The 27,252-nt window shown below is 44.1% G+C and overlaps 2 protein-coding genes across 4 annotated transcripts in view; one reads left to right on the top strand and one right to left on the bottom strand.

The window, feature by feature from the left end:
• Positions 1-3,744: 3,744 nt before the first annotated feature.
• NDE1 (nudE neurodevelopment protein 1) lies at positions 3,745-17,483 on the top strand. Of its 3 annotated transcripts, none has more exons than XM_080354196.1 (9): positions 3,745-3,828; positions 8,591-8,722; positions 9,872-10,025; positions 12,146-12,294; positions 12,626-12,762; positions 13,817-13,996; positions 15,066-15,157; positions 16,131-16,264; positions 17,338-17,483. In XM_080354196.1, the coding sequence occupies exons 2-9, from the start codon at positions 8,637-8,639 to the stop codon at positions 17,429-17,431; spliced, it is 1,026 nt and encodes a 341-aa protein (XP_080210322.1). In that variant the 5' UTR covers positions 3,745-3,828; positions 8,591-8,636; the 3' UTR covers positions 17,432-17,483. The 3 variants fall into 3 exon arrangements, with proteins under 3 accessions (XP_080210322.1, XP_080210323.1, XP_080210324.1); XM_080354197.1 differs by having other exon boundaries at positions 3,782-3,835; XM_080354198.1 differs by lacking the exon at positions 3,745-3,828 and adding an exon at positions 7,784-7,969.
• A 3,094-nt stretch (positions 17,484-20,577) lies between these two features.
• The window catches only part of MYH11 (myosin heavy chain 11), a gene marked incomplete at its 5' end in the record, with an annotated part of 51,688 nt that continues 45,013 nt past the window's right edge, over positions 20,578-27,252 (bottom strand). The window contains 6 exons of the mRNA XM_080353877.1: positions 20,578-21,429; positions 25,013-25,185; positions 25,771-25,879; positions 26,428-26,636; positions 26,784-26,907; positions 27,141-27,229. Coding sequence (XP_080210003.1) covers positions 21,291-21,429; positions 25,013-25,185; positions 25,771-25,879; positions 26,428-26,636; positions 26,784-26,907; positions 27,141-27,229 — 843 coding nt within the window. The 3' untranslated portion in view covers positions 20,578-21,290. The remainder of the gene's footprint in view (positions 21,430-25,012; positions 25,186-25,770; positions 25,880-26,427; positions 26,637-26,783; positions 26,908-27,140; positions 27,230-27,252) is intronic.

Below are 27,252 nucleotides of genomic sequence, written 5' to 3' on the forward strand. Positions count from 1 at the left end.
TCTCTGCTCCTTCTGCCGTCAAGCGACACCGAACGCCGGAAACCAGCGCGGCTGCCGCAAAGGCGGCTGTCGCAACGCTTCCCTCCCTCCTGCCCCTCCCGGGCGCGCAGCGGGGCGGCCTGGCAGGCAGCGATGCTTTTAACGGGCCGGTGGGCAGCGATGGCTTCAATGGGCCGCGGCTCCCGCCGTGCGGGACGGGCTGGGGCGGGGCCGGGCGGCACCTGGCCCCGGGGTGGGGGAGCTGCGCGGGTGCCCGCGCCCGGCGGGACGGTGGCGGGGCCGCCCTGAGGGGCTGGGGCGGCTCCTGAGGGGCTGGGGCGGCTCCTGAGGGCGGCCCCGCTCAAGGACACCCCGGGCCCGCCGCTGAGGAGCAGCCCTGTTCCCCCGCACCCCGGGACCCCCACCTTGCACCGACAGGCACAGCTGCGCTAGGGCTGCAGGCCGGGGCCGGCCCCGAGGGGTGTCGGGGGGTCCCGGGGTGTCCGGCCCCCGGCAGGTCCCGGTGCGCTCGCTGCTCAGGGCGATGAGGGGATCGCCGCGGCTTTCGACTGGGATCTTGTAGGTAATAATAATTTGAAGCCTTGTGTAGAATTTAAGTTCTCACTTTTAACTTTTTTTTTTCACACACACACCAAATCTTGGTAGGTTGTCAGGAATGGACAGTTTTAACTTTTTAAGAGCCTGAGCCCTTGGAGGCAATATATACTCATAAGCCCAAGGACAGCAGTTAAGTGTCAACACTGTTCAGAAATCTGCTGTTTGCATATTTTAACAGAAACAACTGTAGTGTTCTTCTCTGGGTCACCTTGGGCATCGTTGGCTGTGTGTAAAGAGATTCCCCAAGAAAGGTATGTACAGCTTAAAAATACAAAGCAATTACTAGCTAACAAAAAAGTTTCTGTCAAGCCACTGGATTAGGCACTAGTGTGCTCCCACCACCTGATAAAACCTGACATCTGCTGGCCAAACAAGCATTAAGGGTGAGCCCTCACAGCGACCTTAGTTTTAAAAAACAGTCATTCCCTGGAGCTGTTAATGTGGGTGATACTGGCATCCCACTGAAGATATCCTAAAGTGAATAAAACCCAGTTTTTTTTGACTTTCCACATTGATATTTTTCCTCTTGAATTCTTGTGCTACTAGCAGTTGTCGTTTCAACAACCCTGTCTCTATTTGTAATTTCACTTTTCTTGTCTTTCTGCAGACATGGCTGTGTCTCACCATTGAACAGCTCCCTCAGGAGCCTGGGCCCAAGTTGTGCAGCAAACCCGCATCATCCAGGCCATGCTGGCTCCGTGGTGTGCAGGTAGCTGAGCCCTTCGGGAGGGAGTTACTGACAGCAGGGCAGGGTCCACTTTTTGGTGGCTTAGTGTCTTTTGATCATAATGAGCATTTGACAGTTTCATCAAAAAATTGTCAGTTCGAGGTTTCAAAAGGGTTTTAAAGTAGGGAGGATCTATTTCTCGCTTAAGCATATGCAAATCCAATTTTACATATACAGACTGCAGAGAATTATATAACATTTTTAAAGAGACAGAAATAGGCTTCATTTTTGTTGAATTCTTGCTCTTCAGCGATAGCAAGATTTGCATGTGGTGTTCTAATATACGTTTGTCACATCTTTTTATTTGTAACAGTAGTCCATTAAAAAAATTTCAGTAGTTTATGACACTTAATGGTCAGTTCCTGTTCCATCCATAGAGCAAATAGTTCTGTGGCAACTTATTTAATTATTGCAGCAAAGCAATTTTTTTTTTTTCCCTGTAAGAAGTTATTGCCAAAAGATAAAGTCTTGCAACCTTACCAGAACTGAAAGTGTATACATTTTTGCTTGCTTAGCTTTCATGGGAGAATCAGTGTGGCATTCTCCTTAAAATAACCAGGACATTAACCCTAGCACCACAAAAATCTGCCATTTATTAATTATTAATCATCGAACTAAAAATAAATGCATAAAATCATTTCTTCTTCTCCTCTGCTGATTTTAAAAGATGAATGTTCTCGTTCTACTTGCAAACAAGGTGGTGATAGTAATTATAGTAACCTTTTTTAATATTTATTGCTCGTGTACAGTAGTGTCTCTGGCATTTGTTAGGGTGCTGTTAACACTGTTTCAGAATTGGCTGAGAGGGTAAACAGCTTCCTCTGAAATCTGAGAACTTTTGCTATGTTTTGCAAGTATTTTTAGATGAGAACTATTAAAAATATTCAGGTGTACCTTTGATATCATCTGTGTATTGTCGTTTGATATCATAGTTCAATGTCATAATGTGAGACACTATCCTCAAACATTTGTTCGGAGAATTGAAGTAAAATGTCTTTTGATCCAAATTAGCAAACAATGTATAGATTTTTTAATTACTGGGAACGTACTACGATAGTATCTGCTTTATTTTCTGTACTTAGACGATAATAAAAACATTCTTGGGTAATGACAGAATCGCAAATTGCTGTTAACCCAATTTTTTAAATACCTAATTTAGTTTTCTATTCATAGTCGTATAATAGTTTGTCTCCATTTATTTCTGCTGAACATCTGACCTGAATGTATAGTTGTTTTGTTCACCCTCTCCAGTTAAAGGTATTTTAGCTGTGGACAGATTTCTCTTAGTGGAATATTATTACCAAAAAGTGTCCATCCTTTGTTATCATCCCAGCCTGGTTCTGCAAAGCCTTCGGGAGAGGAATTCCTGATTTAGACAGTTAAGTTTTTCCAGGCCCAGACTCTGCTCCAGGCTGGAATTACATCACAGAAGTTGATGAAACCACGAGGGGGGCCCCTGCGTGTGGGTGCCCGTCATCCAGCAGTTTGTAAAACGTGCTGCATGGGTGCGTGGTGACACTGGGTGACGTACGGCCACATGTATGTGGGCTGGAGCATATCTACGCATAGGCGGTAATTAGTGGTTATGGTTTGACTCCGGAAACAAATGCCAGACACGCCTAATGACCAAGTGTTTGTGTACGCTGTTGGGTAGGAACACAGCGAGGGCATTTCAGAGCCTGCACAGCCCTGGGTCCCCTTCAGCCTGACCTTGCCTGGGGAGGCATGGCTGGGCCACAGCTCGGCCCACGGTCTGCAGGAGCTCGTTCCCCTGTGCAGGCTGGCAGCTCATTTTCTGGAGGGATGACATCATCCTGAGATGTAGATGGGTGTAAGTGTCTAATATTTCATCGACCGCTTTGTCCTTGCAACACGGGCTTCAGTGATGCAGGAGCCTGGTCCTCAGTCGTGGAAAGGGGACTTTGGTCCAAAAATGTTGCACTGATGTTATTTATGGTCACTGGCTCACCTCTTGATCTTTCAGAAGAGGCATTTGGAATAAAAAAAAATAATAGTTAATGTAAAGCTTTTTTGTCTTTTAGAGCATTTCAAGAGAAAATGCGTATTTAAGATCACAGCGTGGTGGCAGCTGCCGATTTATACCGTTAACGCCTTACAGGTTGCAGGTGCTTGTGCCCGCTGCGGCTCGGCAAACACTGATGAAAGGATTGAGCGCGGCTCAGGCGTGCCAGGGCTGAGCGTGAGGACGAGCCGTCGCCGCCGGCCCTGGGGGCCGTGGCTGAAGGGAGGGGATGGGGTGTGAGCGGGGCCGGTGCACAGGGAGGGGCAGGGAAGGGCCGGGCAGGCCCGGCCGCCCCCGAGCGCCTTTTGAAAGTAACGAAACTTTCCAAACCTCCCAGCCGGCGCGTTGTGGCGGCGCTGATTGGCGGAGCTCTCAGCGGCACGTGATCAGCAGCCAATGGGGGGCGGCCGGGCTGAGCCGGGCCGGGCTGGCTGGGGCGAGCGGCGGCGGCCGGTGCGGGGAGAGCTCGGGAGACGCGGCGGTGAGAGGCGAGCGGCGGGGGGCTGCCCTGCCGGGGGCACAGGAGGGAGGGGAAGGGCGGTTTCGGTGCGACGCTGTCCCTCGTCCTGCTGTGGTAACTGGGGTAGTGAAGCAAGGGGACACGGAGCTGGGACCCCGCCCGTCCGTGGCCCCCGCCCGTCCCCCGTCCTTCGCTGCGGACGCGCTTCTGGAGTTACGGCTGCTGCGGGGGGGGAACGTGGGAACCGCGCCCGCTGCTGAGCTCCCGCCCGGCTCCGTGCTCCGCATGGCCGTGGGCAGCACCGGCGCTGACCCCTCGGCTGGAGGCGGCAAGGTCGTGCCTTTCGGGAGGGGAATTCCTTAGCAATCGCTGGAAACACTGGGCTGAGATCGGAGGAGACGAGGGCTCTGCTGAACTGAGCCCTTTGGGAGAGAAAACCCTGAGAAGATGATCGCTCTTTTCAATGCCGGCTGTGGGATTCTGCACTAATCCTGCCGCTCCAGTGACCTCTTGCTTTTCTCTCTCGTGGTGATTTTCTTTTGTATTGCTCAAACAAAAGAAAACAGGCCCTTATGTTACAGCAATACCCTTGGGAGGGGACTCTTAAGAAAATGTAATTTTCATAGGGTGGGAAAGCTTCTCAGGAGCAAAGAGGGCTTTTTGTTTTGGTTTACAGTTAGGAATACATGTCTGATAGGAGCTTCATCATCTCTGCCATGGATAATTCAGTAGTATTTATGGTGCTGTTTTAGTCTTGTTTTTTTGTTACAATATGAATTACTCTGACTCAGGCCATCAAGCATTACTGCAAAGATAGGCCAGCATTGTTCACCAAAGTAAAATATTCTTTCGTTTTTTTTTAAAAAAAAAAGATAAAAATATTTGGTGTGCAGGGTTGTCTTGGGTCCTTTATGCTAGGACTGGAACAGAATCTATGTTGAGGTCATCGTGAATTTGGTCAACTCAGACTGATTCCCAGACTGAAGTTCCTTCAATAATTTTGTGTGTGGCTTTTTTTTTTTTTTTTAGTGTTTGTTTTGTTTGTTTGTTTTGTTTTCCCCCTTGAGAATTTTCCAATTCTGTTCTCACTTGTATGAAATTGTTTCCGCAACATTTCTGCTGAGGTGTTTTTCTCATTGCAGAAGTCCGCTCCCCACCCATGAATGCTTCCTTTTCCCGTATGATGTAGAGGTTTTGTAATGCTCTGACCAGCACTTGTGCTGCCTGCATGCAGGAAATCTGGCCAGACGTCTCTTCTGGCTTCATGTGTGCAAAACCAAATAAGATGCAGCCAGCGTGTGCCTGCTGTAGAGTGAGAATTTTTCTCCTTGGATTTTCCACATTTGCCAATGTTTAACAAAACATTGCTAAAACCTCCTCTACCCCTGCCTTGCTTCCCCCCTTTTGTAGTGAGCTTAGACAATGCGAAGTTCCTAATGGGTTTAATTAATTACTTTCCAGGCATTTTTGCATACTTTCTCCAAGCTGTTAAAAATCAAGGGGGAGAAGGCAACAGGGGGAAAAACAAGAAGTCAAAGCCATACCCTTTCTACAGGCAGCTTAGAAATATTTATGAGTGGGGTTTTTGTGCTTTGTTTTGTGGTATTTTTCTTTTTAACCAGTTTCAGAAAACCAAAAAGGCTTTAACACTTTGTCTAAAACTTGGAATTTTTCTTTTCTGTTTCAGTTTGTATCTTGCATCCTTGTTTAGTTTGAAAATCCCTGTGAGCTATGATGTAGTGTGGGTGTACAGGGAGCCTAATAGGTTTTCCTTGTGTGTTTCAGACAAAAAACATGTACCCATGGTTTGGGACAGGAGTGAAACAGTTGCTGTGTTGTGTCATCTCTGTGGAATAAGTATAGGTCCACAGTCCTTCCGTGTACTTGCAGTTTAACAATTTTAAATTATAAGGACTATTTAGTAATGAACTCTGTGAAGCAGAGTGTACTCTTAACGGATAACATCCTTAGTGGGTCCATAATCTTATGTTTGCAAAGACATAATTAGAAACAGAAGGAGACAGCACCTCTCTTCATCTGTGAAAGTTGTCGAGGTTCTGTGAAACTCAGTTGAGGAAAGTTCCTTTGTATGTGACTGTACAATCTTAAAAAATGCAAATTAGTACATTCTTTTAGTCCTTCCAAAGTGCAGTGTGAAAGCACAAGTGAGAGCCAGATATGAGCATAGTAAGGCTTTTGAGGCCAATGGGAGCTGTGTCTTTTTGTTCCAGAGGGTTGTTTGGAAGCTTTCAGGAGCAAGATATCTTGCAATCCACCTTTATCTTAGTCTGGCTTCTTTTTGGTGACTGTCTGAACACAGATACAGGATTTATTCTAATGCTTGTGTCGGCAGAATTCCTCTTTGGACACTTCTGAAATACATTTTAGTTTATGTAGCAAACCCAGGCATACCCTGGGATGGAATCTTTGTTTTTGAAGAAATACAGAAACTTGTCTGAATGGTGAGAAATAAACATCTGAAGGAACTCTAGCTTGCTGTTCTCTGCAGTGCTTTGACCGCAGTGATGGGTGATGGACCTTTTTGGTTTCTCATTGCACCTGCATCACCTCTTTGTGTCTGACCCGTCCTCCCTCTCCCTCATCTGTAAGAGACAATTCTTTTTTTCTTCCCAAATGCACTGCAAGGGTTGGTCTGTGTGTACACAGAGCCTTAGGCATGAGGACATGCTCATTAACTTCAAAGGCACTTTCAGTTCACTTAAAAATGATAGAGTAGATGTGTCGTAAACGATGCTAGGTCAAGCTTGTTAATTATGTTTGGTTGTGATTTTTATTTTTAATGGGCAAGGAAAATCACTCCTCTTCACGCTCCTTTTCCACTCTTTTCCCCCGGTGCATACTTTGGCAAGTACATACAAAGAGCAGCAGCCTTGAGAGTTTTTGCTGAAAGTGTCTCGGCACATAGTGGTTTTATTCGTTTGAAAGAAAACACGTAGTTTTGTCTAATTGCCATTTTGTGTAATGAAACTGCATTATAAAAACTAAAACTTAGTAACTTTTCCCTTCACTTGCCAGCTCCCCTTCCAAAGAACAGCGTAATTTCTGGGGGTGTGTAGCTAACCGTGCGCTGAGGTGTGGGCACAGCTGCTGAGCTGTGACACTGCTCACCATTTGCTCTGTAACCTGAAAACTGCCTGGGCCGTGACAAGGGCAGGGACTGTGCAGCATTGCTGAGGGATGTGAGAATTGGGCTTTAGATTGCCAGACTACTGTAAGTACTTGATATTGTGGTCTGTAGTAAAAAACTACTTACGTTTGTCTCAGTAGAGTTATTAGATAGATGGCTCTTAAGCTTGTTTAAACCAGGTGATTTTCTGGAAAGTCTCAACACAGGCGGTGGATAATTTTTTTCCATTGAGTTCAGTAGATGTGCAGTGGATGCACATTTTCTTTAGCCATGACGTGTTGCTTAGACTCCAGCTTTTCCTGAGTATCATAAATAAAGGAAAAGGCAGGACTGCTGTCTAAATGATCTTTGAAGGCTTTGGCTATTTTCTTCCTCTTTATTCCATCAGGATTACCTCTAGAAAATGTTTTGCTCAGTAGATCTGGAGCTGGAACTCGATAGAAGAACTATGTTTCCTCAGTCATTAGGTTTCGGCAATACAGTTTTCTGACAACTGCCGTTGTCACGAATTGTTAAACTCCGCCTTTATGTACTGTCCTTGATCTGTTTGTGTTTCTATTAAATTGAAAATGTCTGTGTGGAATCTTTGCCTCACCCAGGGTTGGACGTGGGCAGGTTGTCTAGAGCATTAAGTTTTATGTTTCTCCATTGTCAAGACTAACTCATAATATTTACTAGTGACCTGTTTCTTATAATAGAGTGCATCATGCCCATCACAGGGCATTTATTCAATTGTGGTCTCTAGATACTTAAGTCTTAAAGCAGGAGTGACCAGCTTGAGGTTCTTGATTCCCCTGTGGCCCTTTCATGTGTCATTCCCAGGTGGGACTGTGTCCTGTGACTGGGTTTGTGCTGGCACAGGGACAACTGGATGGTCTGGATTGCTCACCGGGTTGCTGCAATCTCTCTGCGTACCTGGTCCAGCCAGGTACGATCCCACTGAAACCTCTCTGGAGCTTTCATCCTCATCTCCTTGGGAATTTCTGGAGCTCCCTTCTTCCATGGCTCTCTGAGGTATCCAGGCATATTGTGGCTCTCAGCCATGCACGGTTTATGACATTTCAGGTTTAAAGTCAAGTAGCTTTGTCTATGTTGACCTAGGGAGAAATGTTTCATGTGTCCAGCAGTAATGTTCATAAAAAGCTTAGGTGTTCCTGGAAGTATTAACACAGGAAATTAGTATTTTGAGTACTTTATCTGTGTCCTTTACAAGTTTCTCTTTAATTTCATGGTAAATGTCTTTAGTGTTGTTGAAGCTGACAATTCAGCTCATTTGGAGCTGAAGTTGTGCCTGAGGTGTCTTGTCTTTTATTTGTGTTCTGTGTGCGTGAGCACAGCTGGAGCTGAATTTTAAGGTTTGGTGCTCGATGCTGTGTAGTCAGAGGGTGGGGAAGTTGCTGAGTGCTGGGGATGCGGTGTTAAGTGTGGAGCAGCCTTGGGAGAACTGGGGAAGGAAACCTGGTTACTCAGTAGTGGTTCTTTCACATTTATGGTGTCTGACAGAGCCTCGTCAAACCTTGAGTTTGAACTCCAGGTGTGCAGTGACCTCCTGGAATGAGGGATCTGCTGCTCTGCACCAAAAAGTACCGAGGTAGCTCAGTCTTAGTTCTTATCCTTTGTCCTTTAACTTTCCAGGACGGGACAAAAATGTAACAGGGGTTTTAAATTTTGCAAACTCATCATGGAAGACTCAGAAGGACATCACTTCAGCTCAGTGGAAGAGGAGACCAGATACTGGAAAGAGCTGGCTATGAAATACAAGCAGTGGTAAGGCAATGTCTTCCTTCCTTTAAGTTGTTTGATGGGGTGTGTAGCACCACGTTCAAAGGCACAGGGCGTTTCAAAAAGATGCAACCAAAACACCTTGTGTTGTGGGATCACCATCTTGCGAATGACTGAGGCTGGAGCTGTTTGTGTTTGTGAGAGGCATCTAGTCTTAATAATTTGAAATTCTATGCCCTGCCCTTTCAAGTGATAAGAGTTTCATTCATGGGCCGTTCATGGTTGCAGAGATAAAATGACTTTAATTTGCATCTTTTTGAAACACCCCTATATTGCTTTGAAATTGGGTCCATCTTTTTGAAAACACCCTGCGCAGGAGAATAAATTCAAAGTGTTTCAGCTGTCTTGAGTGGTAGCAGTAGCAATGCTTCTGCATGAACTACAGCAGCAAATCTGTGCTGCTGTGACACTGCTGGTTGTGGTCCCTGCTCTGGTTTGAGTAGGACTGTGTGTGCTGACATGGTGCTGCTGTCATTCTTTGTATCTCTGAATCAAGAATGGTTTGACATCACGCACATGGAGGAGGATCCCTGGCTGAGAATGGACACACTTCACTCCTCCCTTTAGCTCATTATTTTGCTGTAAATGCAGTAAAGGGCAAAAAAAAAATGCCAACTTTCTAGATGCTGATATTGGTGGGTTTGTCTTAGACCAAGTGTTCAGACTTTTCCATGCTGCTTGTTTAGCTTGCTGGAGGATTATTTCAGTAGAATTGTTCAAGGATACAAGAATATATTTCCTTCCATCTTTTTCTTTCTTTCTCACTTGCTTTGTTCGTATTTCCAAGTAAGTAATTGAATTCAATAAGAGATAAAATCTGCAGATGGCAGTGGACAACGTACAAGCTAAAGAGACTCCATGTGTCCTCAATGCATATAGTGTGAAGACAGATTTTGGGATTTTTCTATGTATTCGGGCTTTCTAAATTTGTTTACCATTTTGCTATGGGGTAGCTTTCCATGCTTGTTGGAGAGACATTTGCATATGATCCTCCCTTCCTATGGAATATGTATATTGGAGAAGGGCGTAGAGCCTTCTGTGTTAAGGAGTGGTATTTTTTTACCTTGAGCATACAAGAGAGATTTTTGTTCTTTGTTCACGATGATGAATTCTGTTGCTGAAATTGCTCTCTAGTGCTGAGAATACACAGGAGGAACTGCGTGAATTCCAAGAAGGGAGTCGAGAGTATGAAGCTGAACTGGAGACTCAACTGCAGCAAACAGAGTCCAGAAATAGAGACCTTCTGTCAGAAAACAATCGCCTGCGGATGGAACTGGAGTCAGTTAAGGTAGGAGTGGATGATACACGCAGTACCTGCACATCCAAAGTGCAACGGTGAACGAGACAGGCACGTGCAGATTCAGCTTGCCTGTTGGACAGGAACCTTCAGCATTACAAATAAATTGGACAGAAATCTGCAAAAGAGTCTTGAAAAATTAAGAAATACCAATCTGTTGTCTGCTTTGAGGGTGCTGGACGCCTTGGTAACGTTCCCGAACTCCTGTTTGCAGGTTGTGGATATGTGTCAGGATAGGTTTGAGATGAGAGCAACTTGTTTGCAGTAGAGTGGAGACTAAACATGAACACAGCAGAGCTGCGGTTCTCTTCCTTTTTCCATCTACTTAGTGCTTTTGTTCACCGCTTTCTTGTCTGCATTGTGCAGACACAGATAATACTGTAGAACAATCAAAATACAAACATTCCAGCTGTATTCTTGCATTACATAAGAAATCTTAGTAGTTCTAAACCCTTTTTACACAGTTGTGTATTTTTTATCTGGCATTCCAGATAAGCTGGGAACGAGCAGCCAGCAGGTAACACACATAACTGCAAGGAATATAGCAGCTTCAGTTCTGGTTTCGTTACCGCATCTTTGTGTACTTGGGGAAAAATAATTTGTCCTCTTTGCACTTGGTTAGCCTTCTGTGAAACTAAGAACTGAAAAGCATTAACTTCCATAATTATAAAATGTAAGGAATATTGAGATGGAACTTCTGACTAGAGTGACTTAAGAAATAATGAAGCTATCTAGAGTATGAAGAGAGATGAGTCTACCTCATTTCAGTCTCGCTAAAGATGCTGTTGAGAGGTTTCATTGTATTTATGTTGCACTGATCTTCGTTCTCGTATCAGTGCCTTAGCAGTATTAAATGCTTGACGTGCTGTATGGAGTATTGGTCTGCTGTTCCATGCAGTCACATAAACCGGTGGAAGCTGATGGGCTGGAGGAGAAGGCGTAAGTTCAACAAAAATAAAACCTGCAGTTTATTTAGTTGAGGAGGGTGTGGACTATTTTCTTTCTTTAGAGGAGCCAGGATGAGAGGAGGGGACAATGAACCAGCCAATGCAGTTAAGAATGAAAACAGTAGAAACAACGTAGAACCTCAAAAAGTGGAGGGTAAACATATTTTCTAAAATCTTATTCTTCACAGCCGATAACTTTATTAAAACACGTTCTGCTTGAAACAAACCTTTGAACAATTGGCTATTCATGCAGCCTGCAAACTGCAGTAATAGCCTGCAGTGAAGGAACAGAGAGTCCATTGATGGCCAGATCAGCTGATAGTTTATTACAATTGGCTGAAAACAAAGACTCAAACCTTGCAGTTCTGGGCTTTTATCTGAATCAATTCAAGAGCAAAGCATTAAACTTGTGAAGCTATTGAGCAGCAGTGTTAACTGAGCCCATCAAGGGTTGGTGTCTGCATCTGGGTCAACACCGGTGAACTTTGTGAGGCCCACACAGCCAAGGCTTTGAGCTTTACCAGCCTAGCGTGTGTGCCTGCTCCTGCTCGGAAACAAAAAACAAACAAAAATAATGCTTTGCAGGGTTTGTTCAGAGTTTTCTGTAAAGCTAGGTGAAAGTAATCTGCCTCTTGGAGTTTGAGGGCTCTTAAATTCAGCATGTAACTATGCTTCAGAGATCTGGAATTGTAGCAGTGCCACCGCACTGTAAGCAAACAAGACTTTCATAATTCAGAATGGGTATCCCTTTCCATCCTCCTTGTCTATGCATTTCATATGTGAAAATAGCTGTCTTTAGATTATCAATCATGATTGACTATGTGCAGTGGGTTTAAAATTCCAGTGCATGGATTTGTTTTCAGTGACTTCAAGTGTATTGTACTTCAATTCTCAATGGAGAAAGCACTTCAGGAATGCTACTCATACCACGATCTTGGAGTTTCAAAAAAATAATCCCTGGGATGTTGAAGTGATCTGATAGCAAGGTGGTGGAGTGTAAGACGTTGCAGCAGTGTGCTGTGAAGCTTTCCCTGCCACACGATGTGGAGCTGACTTTGCATGTAGTGACAGAGCATCTGTCTTTAAAGGGGCTCAGACAATGCCACAGAAGGGGGACGTGCATTGCTAAGTCACTTATGTGCTGTTTGATTTGCCTTTGATTAGGAGAAGATTGAAATGCAACATTCAGAAGGGTACAGGCAAATCTCTGCGCTGGAAGATGACTTGGCACAAACAAAAGCTATTAAAGATCAACTTCAGAAATACATTCGAGAACTCGAGCAAGCAAATGATGACTTGGAAAGAGCAAAAAGGTGACCCACCTTCTGTGTTTTCATTTTCCACCTCTATTCTGTCCTGTGAGCATGGTGTCACTGAACTGTTTGTGATGCTGTGCTCATTGGCACTGCCATTCTCAACTGATTAGGTGATGACTGTGGTCAAGAGGTTTGTGGCAGATGGCAAATGTGATAATTTTTTCCCTTCCCCTGTGCACATTGCACTCTTTCATATCTTACAAGCTACAATAAAAAATAATGGTAAAACAAAGCAAACCAAACAAAAACTCATAATCCCTTGTGAAAGAGGGAGTTCTTCTATGTGCTTGAAGGCTCTGGTAGTGACACCTTGTGCACTCTTTTTCAGAGCCACTATAATGTCTCTGGAGGATTTTGAACAGCGTTTAAACCAGGCTATTGAAAGAAATGCTTTTCTGGAGAGTGAGCTGGATGAGAAAGAAAACCTCCTGGAGTCTGTGCAGCGCCTGAAAGATGAAGCGAGAGGTTAGCCAGAAATTCCTTGGATCTTTCCCTTTCTCCCCTCCTGGCTTGTAGCTGTTCACTCCTCTCCATACATCTTAGAGCTTGGCTTTTATGTTTGCACCTTTTCAATCTGCTATCTGAAATGTAGAAGTAAATGAGGAAGCTTCAAGACTGTTCCTCACTGTTCCTTGAACTTCTGACCTTGTTCCAGAGCAGCTCACAGAAATAAGTCTGTTCTGGTCTTCTCCTAATCAGTGGTGAAGCTTCAGGGCCTTAGGAGGTTAAGAAGAGCCAGTCCAGCTGTAGCATGTGCTGGTCTGGCTTCTTGTACTCATGAAGGTCAGTTTTAATAACCATTAACCTTGTTGTTTCCTGGCCTGTGAAAAGTGCAGTCAATTAAACAGTAATGGGGCAGTAAAACTGACTTCTGGTTACCTTTGAACAGCTGCATGTGCTGGCTTCTCGGTATCTGTCAGTAAGGCTGGGTAAGAAGAGAGAGACCATGTAGCTGGAAAAACACCTTCTATTTTCAGATGTGCTCAGGTTCTATGCTCTTGAGTGGTTTCCAGAAGCTACAGCCAGGCTGTGGAATGGAAGTGCTCTGTCCCTTGGCTAGACAATGCCGTGGCTTCCACCTCGCCTCAGCCTAGGTTTCCTTCATGTGGAAGCCAGGGTGGAAGAGAAAAGGGTACAACAGCTAGGATCTCAACCTAGCCAGGAGCCGGAATGAAGCCGACGTGTGCCAAGTTGCCGAGCCTATCTCTGTGCCACTGCTTACAGCCCGTGACATTTGGCAAGGAGTTAACTCCCTGCCTCAAAAGGAGCCTTGTGAAAAGATATGCAAATTAAAGCCAGATATAGCAACTGAACTAATGCTACAAAAACATCTTGAGCCACAGTCCTAGAAGAGTCTTTAGCTAGGTGTTGAATGTATGCCTGGAGTAAGCTTTAACAGGCATAAGTGACTTCACCTCCACAAGGAGAACAATCTTTTGGGCAAAACAAACCTTCTCACCTATTTGTATCTTGGTGGATACAGACTCTGAAGTCTTGCTTTGTTTTGTTTCCTTCGTAGATCTCAGACAAGAGCTTGCAGTGCAGCAGAAACAGGAGAAACCCAAAACACCGATGCGAACTGCCCAGGAAACAGAAAGAACAGACACTGCAGTTCAAGCGTCCTTATCTGTGCCCTCAACTCCCTCCGTGCACCGGGCACCCAACATCAACACACCCACCCCTGCAACATTTAGGAGAGGTGACTGACAGGGAACCAGCACGCAAATGCTGCTTGATGCTCTTGGTTTTACTGTAGTTTCTGGCTAAAGGAGGAGTGACAAGAAGGGAGCAGTGTTGAGTCTTTCAGTTAGATACACCTAAATCTAGTCACCATGGTCTCAGTATTTGTACACTGATTTTTGGGGATTATTCATAGGCTGTTCATTTTCATTTGACTTGAACTGTCCAGTAATAATAATTGTTAGGGACAAGATGAGCTGTTGGGACTTCGCTATTAGTTCACAACTGTCCCAGAGATGTTTGGCAAACTTAGGGGAAGGATTTTAAAAACTTCAGTGTGATCTTTAATGCTATGCTCGTGTTACTTGAATTTGCTTTTCTGTGAAAGTATGTGCTCTTTGAGAGAGGCATTTTTTCTACTCTGGAACAGCAGGACACTGACAAGTTATCGCAGCTGTCTGTACTAAATGTATCTCTGCTTTTGTATCGATAATATTAATTACTTTTTGTGAGCTCTGGTTATTTCAATAACACTAATTCCATGATCTTCTTAAAAAAGCCAGAAATTTGGGTAACTGTGTTCCTGTGCAAGTGCAGGGAGTTGTACTGTCGCATTCTGATGAATTAATATTATAGCTCTGAGCACTAACGAGGCTTGATTGGGGGCTTCAGTATGCTTAGTGTAAAATTACGTGTTTTGTGTGGAGGAATTAATGCTTCTGTAAAAGTGAGAGGATTTGGATATTTGTAGTAAAATGGGAGACGCTGGTCCTCTCTGAGGACACATCCCGCTGCAGCACCTGAGATGCAGAGTAGGCTAGTAGAACGGATATCTAGAAGCCTGAGCGAGAGCATGTCTGGAGACTTCAGCTTAGGACAGCCTAACTTGAGCTGTGTCAGGGACATGGAGCTTCATATTCCTAATGGATATGAAAGATCTGGAGGTGAGATACAAAAAGGTGAAGATATTGATGCTTCCTCTGCTCTGTATGTCAGGCTGTCTTCTGGCTTCCAGTGTGAAAGCTTTTTTTTTGTACAATTTTTGTATTGTTAATGGGTAATGTATCCTTCTTTAACCTGTCCTGCAGGTCTTGAGGACAGTTACGGTGCAACCCCTCTCACACCTGCTGCAAGAATATCTGCACTTAACATCGTGGGAGACTTGCTGCGGAAAGTGGGGGTGAGCGATTCCCTGCTTAGCCAGGGCTCTTGGCGGTGGAGCTGTCTGAAACTGCAGCCAGAGCTGTTTGTGCTGCTGCTCAGAGGAGGCTTTGCCCCCAGCTTAACTAAGCATGGCCTTGAAATTTGGTCTGGACTTTGCATGTTTCTGACCAGCCCCCAGATAAAGATGGACCCTGCTCTGTTTTCCTCAGACCTTACCCACATGGGGATAGGATCTTCCTCTCCAAATATCTGAAAGCACATGTGCAGAAAGAATAAATTGGCATGAGTAAATTAAGAAGGGATCTGCTTTCATGAAAGGTAGCAAGGAAAGGCTGGTGCCTGCTGTTCAGTGGGCTTCTGATAAGGTTTGTCTTAAGAGGCCAGTGGCCCTTTGAGCAAGGCCTAATGTCATGTTAAGCTGTAGTTTGACTTTTAAGGTAGTGCTGATGCTGGAAAAGTTGTCCTTCTGTTTTCTCCTTAACACCCCAGTGCTGTTTTGGCACAAGCATTTGTATGACTTTCTGATACAGCTGAAGAGTAACCCAGCATCAAAGCAAGATCTAGGGTGGGAGCATGTGGGGGAGAAGAGGGGATCAGTTCCCTTAGGTGTACCACCTAGTACATACAACCTAGTGTGTGTCCAGGGAAACAGCTCAAATGAACATTTAGTGATACCTCTAAGAAAGATGTCAAAATCTCCCTGAGGAAGGTGAAGACTTTGTGTTCCTGCTGGTGAACAGCAGCAGCAACTCCTTGACCTCCCCTGCAGAAACAGAAATTTGCCTTTAGGGAGATGACTGACTTAATCTTTTCAAAAATTCAGAACTTGTGTGGCCCTGAGGTCTATCAGGTTCCTCTACTGGACACCTCATTCCAAAAGAATCAAAAAAACCCCCAGACACCCTTGTTGCCGTTTGGGTGTGCCACAGTGCCATCTTGTGAAAGAGAAGGGCGATATCTGACATCTGCTTCATCTGTGTTTCTCTTAGGCTTTGGAGTCCAAACTTGCGTCTTGCCGAAACTTTGTGTATGACCAGTCTCCAAACAGAACTGCGGTGTCCATGTACATGAACAGAGATGTCCTGGAAACCCGCCTGAGCCCTCAGCCACTGGGTGACACGGGGTGAGGGTCTGCTCTTCTGTCTCACTGAGAGCTGCTGCTGTTACAACCTACTGACTGATACTGTTCTATTTAGTATTAAATCTGTGTTTTGGTGGAAGCAGATTTGTTTTCAACAGATATGAAGCTTAGTTATTCAGGATTATGATCTGAATGTTTCAAATCAGTTCATAGTGTGAATTTTGGGGTCATCCTGTGCAGGGACAGGAGTTGGACTTGATGATCCTTGTGGGTCCATTCCAACTCGGGACATTATATATTTCTGAGATTAAAATTAAATGAGTAGCTGCTGAAATTCAAAGACTAACTGGAATCAAGGTTTGAAAACCACAAATTCAGATGAAGTGTAATATATGTATTGTATTATAAACCCAGTGTTTAAATGGGATGAAGTACAACAGAGGAGCTCTTGATTATTGGCTCAATTTGTTTCGTGCCATATATTCTTATAGAAGTGATATCTCGGGAACATTATGGCACATAGGGACTTCGCTTGTCACAGTTAAGATTCTCATTTGTAGGAGAACTGGAAAGGCAAATAATGGGGTCACTCAGAATGCTTTATGGTTAAGATGTGTTTCCAGGGAGCAACTGACAGGAAGTTAAGTAACTGAGCTTATAAATTTGTCTGAACACTTGAACTGGTTGTCTTGTTTTAAACAAACTAAGAAAAATCAGTAAGGTTATTACAAATTGCAGTTCAGCATCTGCTTAAAATGTGCCAGTCCTGTACTGCACATTATTTAGATATTCTGTAAATTAAGTGCCTGTAGTACAGTTTGTTCCAGACTTAATTATTCAGCTAGGCCCTTGTACTGGGAATACCGGTTTGTCCTCAAGGGCCACACAAATTCCAACACCTGTCAAAGAGAGCTGCTCACTGCTCGCAGCGAAACAGAGCCCAGTGTTACAGCGGAAACTCAGCCCAGTTAGATAATGGGTTCGCTTAGTACTCAGGGGGATTTTCTCCTATCCGTTGATGCCTCACGCTGAGTGGTGTACTGTGCAAGTGACCGGTGACTCTGAAGATGATAAAACTGAGCAAGAAATGCACTTGTGTTGTTTTTTGTTTGCAGATTAGTGAAACGCCTGGAGTTTGGAATACGGCCTTCAAATAGTCCAGGACCATTGAGCCATCCGTCACAAAGTGTTGTCAAGATGCTGCTATGAAAACCTTGGCTGGCTTTGGAAAAGGAAAAAAATATATATATTTTAAAAACTTTATAGTTTTAAAGAGAATATCACTGAGCAATCAGGCAGCGGTCTTGGGTTGGTGAGGACTGAACCAGAAGCTGCTGTTGGCAATGGCCTTTCCCAGCCTGGCCTCTCAGCCGAGTTCTGTGTGCAGTGTGATGAAGCGATGCTGCCTCGCAGTGCTGGACTTAGACTTGCTTCCTATGTTAGTTGCTGTAAATAACTCCCAGAAGTTGCTTTTTGACACTGCCAGGCAAAGCCACTGTCCCTCTAGCTACACCAGAGACGGTGTTCCCTGTGCACCTCCTCGGGCCTTGGCTTTTGCTGTCCATCCATGGTATCCTGGCTTAAACCCTGGTTGCGCTGACTTTCTATCACGGGTGTTGTGTGCTGCAGTTGCTCCGTTAGAGGAGTGCTTATATGTGGGAAAAGGTGTATTTCTGCAGGGAAGCTGCTCAGCTCTTTGTGGGATGTTTGCTGGTCAGAATCGTGCTGCACAAAACCTGCCTCTGTGGTGGCAAGATGGTTTGGTAAGCAATGATTTGCCGTTAAGAACAGGTCACGGCTCAGGGTGAGGAATCCCGAGTGCTTGGGAGGGCCCAGACCTAAAGACAAGGTAGGAGACTTAGGACTGGCTTAGCACAGAGCCATCTCTTTCTGCCAGTTGTGGCCCATAAGGCCCAGCTGCTGCAGGAGCCAAGAGACCTGCTGAAATTCCTACTTCTAACATTTTAATAGGTGGGTTTTACTGCTTTCCAAACTTCCCTTTATTAATGTGCCTCGGGTATTAGTGGTTTTCTTGTTTTATTTTTTTTTTTCTATGAGAATATATGCTTTCAGCTGTTACTAATTTAGATTTTGTTTTTAACCTGAAGTCATTTATGTTAGACAAATGCACCTGAGTAGTAATTATTTTAAAATCAGGTTTTTTTCCACCCTTATACAATATTACTGCATTTTAGTTTGGTTTTTTAAGTGGAGTAGGTTCACTCACAGTATTAATGTACCTCATGGAAACCTGTACTTGCAAAAATAATCATGACTAAACAATTTGTGTGGGTTTTTTTGCAGAGGGTGGGGAGGGGAGGGGAGAAGTTACTTGACAAACAAATGTGTAATGGGTTGGGTTTTGGTTTTTTTAAGAAAATGCTGTGAAAACAGTCACTGATGCATCTATTTCTCTAGAACAGGAAATAACCACAGATAATTCCCATTATTCAGACCATCTACAAAGTTGGCTTAACTGGGGAGCAGAATAAAGCTTATTTTGAACGCTAGTTGTTGATTCATTTTGAGGTTGTTTTGCAAATTGTTGCTGTGCTTTATGCAGATGTTTGCTACCAGTTTCTCATCTGTTTCTGATCAATGAAGCTGAAAGAGACGTCGTTTGTTTTGCTGAATCACATGCAAAGATTTTGCTACATCTCTTGCTCCTCATGGTTTCCTACCTAAGGAATGTAAATCTTGCCATAGCTAAAGATGCCTCTGGGATTTACAGTGCTTAGCATTGGTGTTGCTCTCTTAAAATCTTGAACTCTGGCTATTTTAATGTGATTCTTGTTCTCTCACACAGGGAGTTGACACTTTTCTTACGAGGAGCAGAAGTGCATGGGCCGCTTTGTTAGTTGTGCTGGCACATGGACTGTGGTTCAGTGGACAGTCAACCTGGAGGGATTAGTCAAGAACAAGTCGCATTTTCCTTACCCGGCCATAGTTTGCCTGCTTGGTGAGCAAGGTGGTCTGCAGTCAGGTTGAGACACAACATTGAGATAAGGTAGAAAGCTGGAAAATTGGGGCCGTGCTAGCATTATGTATTTTAGAGGTACCATTAATGTAACTACAGATATAATCAGACCGGGGCGGATATGCTGTTGGGAACTGTCAAAATAATTTAGTGTAGAACAGTCACCCCTGTAATGGTACAGAGGAACTGTTTTGGGAGAGAAACTTTAGTTTGGCCACTGTTATGGAAAGATGCTTTCTGTGGTGTTACTAAAGGAACTCTGACTCCATATTTTGTCACAAGCTTTGCAGAACAGGGACTGGAACCTGAGTTTCTGAGGTGGTAGGGCAGTGCTCTAACCATTGGACCCACCTCTAGCATTGTACATGCAAGTTTTCCGGATTAATTCCTTTTAGAAGGACACCATGTTCAGTTTGCTGATTCTGCTCCAAGCGTTGGTGCTTAAGACCGTTTTATATAAAGTCTGACTCCTCGGTCTCCTGGTTCCCACACGCCACCTGTTTAACAGCAGCTCTGAGCAGAGCTGGGCTGCGCAGCTGATCAAGCAATGAAAAGGTCTCACCTGATAGCTCTTACCCCGCCCCCCCGCAGCTTTCCATTTTAATTCTTATTGAAGCTCTTCCTTTACTCTTTCATGAGCAGAGATTTGGGCCCCAATTCTGCTGGTTAAATATCTGAAAAGTCTGAATCTCCAGTTCATGATCTCTGTGCCTTCTGGAACAGTGCTCAGATTTAGAAGATGATTGCATTAGCTGTCAGGCTGGATGTTTTTGCGTGACTTGCTCTCCCGGTAGTTACACTGCTTAAGGTTCACTTGCTGTACAATCTAAGACATGGAGTAAGATCTGTGTATTCCATGTAGAGTCATTCTAGCCCTGGTTTTGCTGTGTGTGGCGCTCTGCTGCCCCAGTGTGAGCACAGAGCTGCTGTCTGACAGTGCTGGAGCTGCGTGGATTGGTCCTGGTAGCTCGCAGGGGTGAGCTGCGGTCCTGCTGGAGCGCTCCACAAATAGAAAGCATCTGCATGCTGATCCCCTGCTGCACAACAGCTTGGCTTGGATCACTGCATTCAGTGTGGGTCGCTGTTTCTCATTGTTTTCAGCCTACTTTAGAGGCGTTAGTTGGAAATATCAGCACACACAGACTTTGAGGAGGGGTTCAGATGCCCACAGACAGATGCTCAGGGCCTTACCTGCTTCCCAGGTGCTGCACGTGTCCTGCAGCGCTTGTGTCACAGCTCTCTGGCCTTGGGGACATCCTGGGGCCCCTCAGTGACCACCGTGTGTCCCTGAGGTAACCAAATCTGGCCCAAGTACTTCATTCAGCTCCATGTATGTACTTTATTGCTCCTTCAAAAGCAATTGCTTGGGAGAAAATCAGGTTTTTGTTCTAATGATTCCAGGACAACCTTTTCTAAAAGGTATTTGAGTTGTAAAGAAGCTCTTCTGCATCCCCCATTCCCTTCGAGCATGTGATATTGCACCCAAGTGACACCTGTACGCAGAATACCGGAGTAGTTTTTATAGCCTTTTATTGGTGTGTAAGCACATCCATGGTGCATATAAAACTGTAACAGTTGACTTAATTTGAACAAATGATTTTTTAATTTTTCTGTAAGTGATTAAAAAGGCATTTCCACTTTGTGAATGGTGCATCAGGGGTGTAGTAACCAGACAAAAAACCTATATTAATCGAATACTCAAGACAAAATGAAAGTTTAAGAAAAGATTAACTGACCAATGCCTTTTTTTTTGTTTTCTTTTTTTTTCTCCTGTAACAGTCTCACAAATCCTGTGTAAACTATAGTTCACTGGGATTTAAATAATCTGAGCTACTAAAACTCACTTTCTGGAAGATTCTCAAAGTGAATTACTCTGAGTATTCAAAACCACCCACCTTTTCAGATACACTCCATGGTAAAATAAGTATTGGAGTAGTTTTAACGTCAGTCTATATGTTGGAGACAAGGCAGTTGTGCTTTTATCATTGTCAGAGGAGTGGATGTATGTGACCTTGACACTAAGAATAGACTTATACAGTGCTAAATACCGTCCTCCCTCCCCTTGCTGCAGTGCAATTTTTTTAAGCGTGTTTATTCACTGGCTTTTGTTCCATTGAAATCTCCATCTCTTGCATCCATTTCTTCATCACCTCCTTCTGTTGCGTTCTCAATTACTCTTCTGCCTCCAGATCTACGGGGTGCGGCAAAAGACGCTGGCTCGTTCCCCCTCCTGCAGGAAGAGAGAAAAAGTAATAAAATCAGGTGTTAGGTCACTTGTGCTCCTCACAAAGAAGCAGAGAGTTTTGTAAGAGTACCTGTGGGGCTGTGGTTTTTAAATGCAGAATAGCCAAGAGCTGTAAGCCTCTCGTACAACATTCTGTTCTGTAGTGCTTTGTGGGCAGATTGAGGCTCCCGATTGTTCAGAAATGGGGTGAGATTCCTGTTCTTGTGCTTAAAGTTCTCTGCTAAACGGTCTCATCTGCTGCAGCCCTCCCTACTCTTTTGTCTCTGTTTTCCCCTGTGGTGACTGCAACGTCTCCCTCCCATCCCCATGTATTTCCCAGCCACAGCCCCAGTCAGTGACACTTTGGTCCTCAAGGTTAATTTTTGGGGAGGTGTGAGCAAGTGAGAAGACACGTTTGTCTCTTCTTGGCCTCCATTGTGTCTGAGCTACAAAACCCTTAAGTTTTGTAACATGGCCTCTCACTTGCCCCTCGTTAAGCAATCCTTTGTAAAGGCTTGAGACCATAGACATAAGCAACAGAACAAATACATGATCACTGAATGTTGTGCCAAAATTACTAATTTGATGTTAAATACATCCGACTATGAACTTTTAAGTACAGCAATCATGCGTAAATATTTAAAGGCTTGTCTTGTCCTTGCAAAAGACTAAGCTGATGTTGTCCTTTCTGAAGCAGCTGTTTAAATCCAAAGCTCAATCTTCCACACGAGGGAAGTGGGTAGGAACATTGGCTCGACTAACTTATTTCAGGGGCACAAATCTGTGTTTCAGAGGTGGAAATGTGATATAGTCTGTTTTCCACACTTCTGCCCTTAAAGTTCCGTGTGTGCGTGTGCAATTAGCTGGATAATAAAGCTTCATTTCAGCTCTGCAGTTAGTGAACCCTTGTTCTGGTGCCGATGGCATGTGTTGAACACAAGGATATGTCATTGCTACCCTGGCATGTGCTTGGCGGAGTCTAACAGCACTGTCTACTGTTTAGTGATAGCAGATATTTGTTATTGCTGTTTAACATGAAAGTTAGGTCAGTAAATTCATCACTTCTTGTCAAGAAAGAGCTCGGTCTTCATCAGGAAGAGCTCTTCGCCCCCTTGGACTCCTGCTTTCTGGACTCTCACTCTCGAGTCACTTGTCCAGTAACTCTTTATGCTGCAGTAATTCATTGAAGTGCTATAAGAGAACGTGGGGCTGGTGGGGAGTAACAGCCAGAGCCCAACCAAACTGTGCAGGACAGTTTTGGCTACAGAGGAGTGAACTCTGTCACGCACTGACCACTTACTGACATCGACTGTTGCAACATGCATAAACTTAATACTTGATAAACTCATATAGGCCCTGCGGATAAACACTTTCTGTTTATATCTGTGCCTCTTAAACAGGTTTATGGATTGGATAATATCCACGTGGTCATTTGCATTAGCACCTTAGAATAATGCGTGTAGTTGAGACAAGCCCTAAGTGTTAGTGTTTGCTTAACATCTCTGTGTTTAGTCTACCTTTGAACAAGTGCTTGAATAACAGTCCCATGGGAACTATTAGGCTGACTAAAAGGTACATGCAAGGACGAGACACCATCTTTAAATATTTGTGTGTTTGCAGCAAAATCCAGCATATGTAAAATAGAAGATATACAAATATTACAAGGCAGTAGCTCTTTAATTGTTTTTTTTAATTCCTATCTCCAGACACTGTGATACAGTATAATGCTGTGCTAGGTGACAGTGTCAATATTAATTTCTGTGGCTGTGCTCTATGTTTTAATAACAGTAGACAAGCAATGTAATGTTTGCTCTAAAAGCCTAAGTAATAGCTCCTTGTAAGCAATACAGGCACAGAGTGTGGGGTAATGAAAGGCAAGATTTTAGCTTTTGTCTGTGATTGTGTGGTCTAAGTGTGATAAATCACATGCAAATAAGATATTCCCAAACCTCAGGTGAGTTAGATGGGATCTTACCTTAGGCTCAGTTTCACAATATGCATTAAAAATACTGTGACATTCTAATGGCATGCTGTGACACTTCATTAGTCCTTTTAATCAATTTTACTAATCAATGGTGTATTTGATTTGAAAAAAAAAAAATTGATCTTTGTGTCTGTGCACGAAGATGAGGTGTAAAAAAAGACAATTTTCATGCAGAAAAAGTCAGAGTACTTGATTAGGTACTCTGTTGGTAGACCTTGTGAGAATTGGTACGTCTACATCAGTACGTAACCTACTTGTAAGAAAGACGTATCACTGAACAGCTGATGGTAGCTAGATTATTGTAATATTTGTCTCTTTTGATAAAACAGATTAATGCCAAGATATCCAAGCCTTCACAGTTTGCAGAAACCTCACATAATTTTTACTTGGACCAAAGAAAATGGAAATTTGTACAGCACAAGCGAGCTGCAAAGTTGAAGGCATGGTACCTGCTTAGTCATGCGAAGGTTCCTGTGTCCCTCTGAAACAGAGATAGAGAGTCCCAGGCAGTTATACTAAGCACATTGTCATGATCAGAGGTAGGTAGATTACTTTTAAATAATTAAACCAAGTACATTACAGCCAATTACATTACATTTAGATAAAACAAAAAATGAGCCTTATGCTATTCTATGTGGAAAGGGCTGGATACAGCCACTGCTTGGTAGAGCAGGCAGGAGCACGCGGCAGCCGAGCTGGTGCTGATGGAAAAGGCCACCTCATCCTTCATTCCTCACTATGGAGTACATCCATATTGGAAGGTTTGTGCACGTTACTGGTAAACACACCGGCAGAACACACGCTTCAAGAACACAACCAGGCAGGTGCTTTACTTTCATCTGAAATCCTGTTGGATTTAGGTAGGAAGCAAAGTTGTACAGTGTGATGATGCAAATAGAGCATTTTCCTTATAATTCAATTGAGCCTCCTTGTTTCAGTGAGTTGGTGTTTCCAAATGCAGTGTGTGCAGGAGAGCTCACATGTGTAGTGACTGATCACAGCTTGATCTCTTTCTCAGCTTTAACAAGAAAGCGTAAAGGGACATTTTGATCTTTTCGTTGGTCTCATGACACTGAATCCCTTTGTGGTGAAGTCCAAGGAGACTTTTGGATAAGAGTCATATAACATGCTTTGCCTTTTGCTACCTATGATGTTGTCTAAGACTGTTTACAGTCGTTGTGTGCGAGTTTTGAGTGTGGAAGGGTGAAAAGCACAAGCACTTCTACCCTTTTGTGACTGCTTCTGTACAAATAGATACAGCCATCATATAAATAATGTTTTCAAAAGCCACCAAGCCTAATTCTGTTCCTGTTTAAGCCAACAGAAGTTTTGATTAGAAAAGGAGTAAGGCCTGTGCCATGTTATCACAGTTACTCACCTCACAGCTGAAATCCTGAGACTGCTGTGGTCTACAAAACACTTCTCACCTACTGACTTAGGCCTGTTGTATCTGCCAAGCTCATACAAGGAGTGAGTAACTTTGCAGCATTATCAGTGTCTGTTCTTTACTTGGACATATTTTTTAAAAAAAATTTCTCTAGTTTTGTGCCAAATTTCCAGGCTGCCAATGAGTGGGAATGGTTGTCCCAAACTAGGGCACTCTACCTGAGCTTGCTCTTCAGTGCTGTGACCTCCCGGCCCAGCGCCTCGTTACTCTCGGTAGCTTCATCCAGCTCTCTCTGCAGCTTCCTGCGGTTCGCGTTGATCCGCTGAGACTCTTCCTCAGCCTCCTCCAGCTGCCTTTTCAGTTGCTTGAGTCGTAGGTTGCCCTTCTCGGCCTAAAGGGAAATTTTAGAGTAATGCTTTAATTCAAAACAGATCTAATAGCTTTATGTTCTTTATTTTACTTTTCTACTTCTCTTGAGAGTTTTCCTGAAACATGGCCTGAATCAAAGGTAGAAGCTTAAAATCTAAAAAATGTAAAAGTAACTTTGCATTGCGGGAGTTCATTTTGCTGATAGTTAATGTATTCAGACACCGCCTTGTTGTTTCTTTTGCTTCATGGCCCTACATCCCTGCTTTTCTGGCTTACAGGCTGGTGTGCATGAGGTAAAGCTAAAATGATAAAATAAAACATGTTTGTCATCTCTATTTATATACCAATAAGGATGTTGTGCGCAGTCCTATATATGACTGTGCATCAGGCTGTTGCAGCTGATATAAACTGGTGCTTTGGCACTTGACTGAGCATGGAAGAAGAATAATATTGTTCTGTCTCTTAGCAAAGGGCTGTGTAGATATCCAAGCAGACAGTCTGCTTTCTAGAGAGCTATTTCTTTGAGGCAGAACGTGGAATCTCCCTTAGGGTAAAACCTGAAAATCCCCGTGCCACAGACCAAGACCCTGCTGGCGCAGCCCGATACCTGATCTTTGTACTGCTCCGCTTGCTTTCTCTCGTCCTCCACCTGCAGCAATGCGTCCTTCAGCTTCTTGTCCTTCTGGCGCAATGTCTTGGCTGCAGCCTGCTTCTCTCTGCAAAGGACAGTGCAGTGTTTGGTGGTGTGGAAGGTCTGATGTCCTCACCTGCCTCAGGCATGGTGCATGAAATAGGCACCAAGGACCCATGTGTTAAAGGCCTTACTGAGTTTAACAGATGAATTCTAAGCAAAACTGAAAGGTCATGTTCTTCTGGTCAAAACAATTGTGTGTTTGCTGCATGCTAGGAGTGCTCCAGGAGATCTGTTCTGAAACACAAGGTGATTTCCTCAAGCAATAATCCTACAAATGGCACAATGTGTTCTGGCGATTACCCTGGCAGAGTCTAGGGCTGTTAAGTGTAGGGGAGCAGGTCCTTGCCCTTGATACCAGCGGAACTTTTCAGCAATAAACTTGCTCTGAATCAGAACCTATAACAACTCATTACTGGCCATATGTCTAAGAAATGTTAAGTAAAGGAGAGTTTACCAAGCCTTAATGGCACTGAGAGCCGGATGACACAAATCCTGTCTGCCTTCATTTGCTTTCTGTCTTGTTAACTGGAACAAAAAATGGAAGAGCTGTGCCCTTCAGGAAACCCCTACCTGGCTTCCTGTTCCAATTGCTCTTCAAGAGAAGCAATTTTGGCCTCCAGAGCAGCAATGGTAGCTTTGAATTTGTTCTTCACAGCTCCCTCCATCTCCTGCAGCTTACTCTTCAGCTCCTTGTTCTGCCTCTCCAGTTGCTGCCGAGCGTTTTCATTCTTCTGTGCAGCTGCACGCTCTGTTGCCAGCTCGTTGTTCAGCTGCTCTGCCTGCAAGGGGGAGAATATGGACAGTCAGGAGTGTTGCATGCTTTTTGAGAAATGACAGGTGACAGTTCTTCAAATACTTATCCAGAACCACAAACAGCTTTGGCTGGAGTACAAACAGAGCATGACAGGTACTGAAACGTGCTCTACCTGCTGCACCGCTTTCCTCATGCGATCACTCATTGCGTCTATGTTGCCTTGCTCCTCTTCTAGCTCTTCCTCTAGCTGGGCAATTCTTGCCTCCAGGCGCCGTTTCTCATCCTGAAGGCTTGCCCTGTAAATTTGAATTTAGTAAGCTTGTTGTTATGGCTGTGACCACTTGAATGTGTTTGAAACTATTATAAACTGTGAATAACTTATAAAGAAAAGAGAACTAGATATTTCAATGAGACTAGTCATATGTGTGTGCAACTTATGTTGTCAAGACCAGATGGCTGTTGGGAGAGGAAGGTATGCAGCATTCAGCAGCATATTTACAGCCTTGTGAGTAATCCAGACTAGTCCTACCTTCCAGAAGTAGCGCTTGCCAGTGCCTCTGCCATCTCGTCTTTCTCCAGATCTGCTTGTTTGCGAGCTCTCTCTGCGGCAGCCAGAGCCTAGGAGAAGAGGAAAAGGCAGC

The sequence above is a fragment of the Nesoenas mayeri genome (assembly GCF_963082525.1).
Source record: "Nesoenas mayeri genome assembly, chromosome: 15".
Taxonomy (NCBI): domain Eukaryota; kingdom Metazoa; phylum Chordata; class Aves; order Columbiformes; family Columbidae; genus Nesoenas; species Nesoenas mayeri.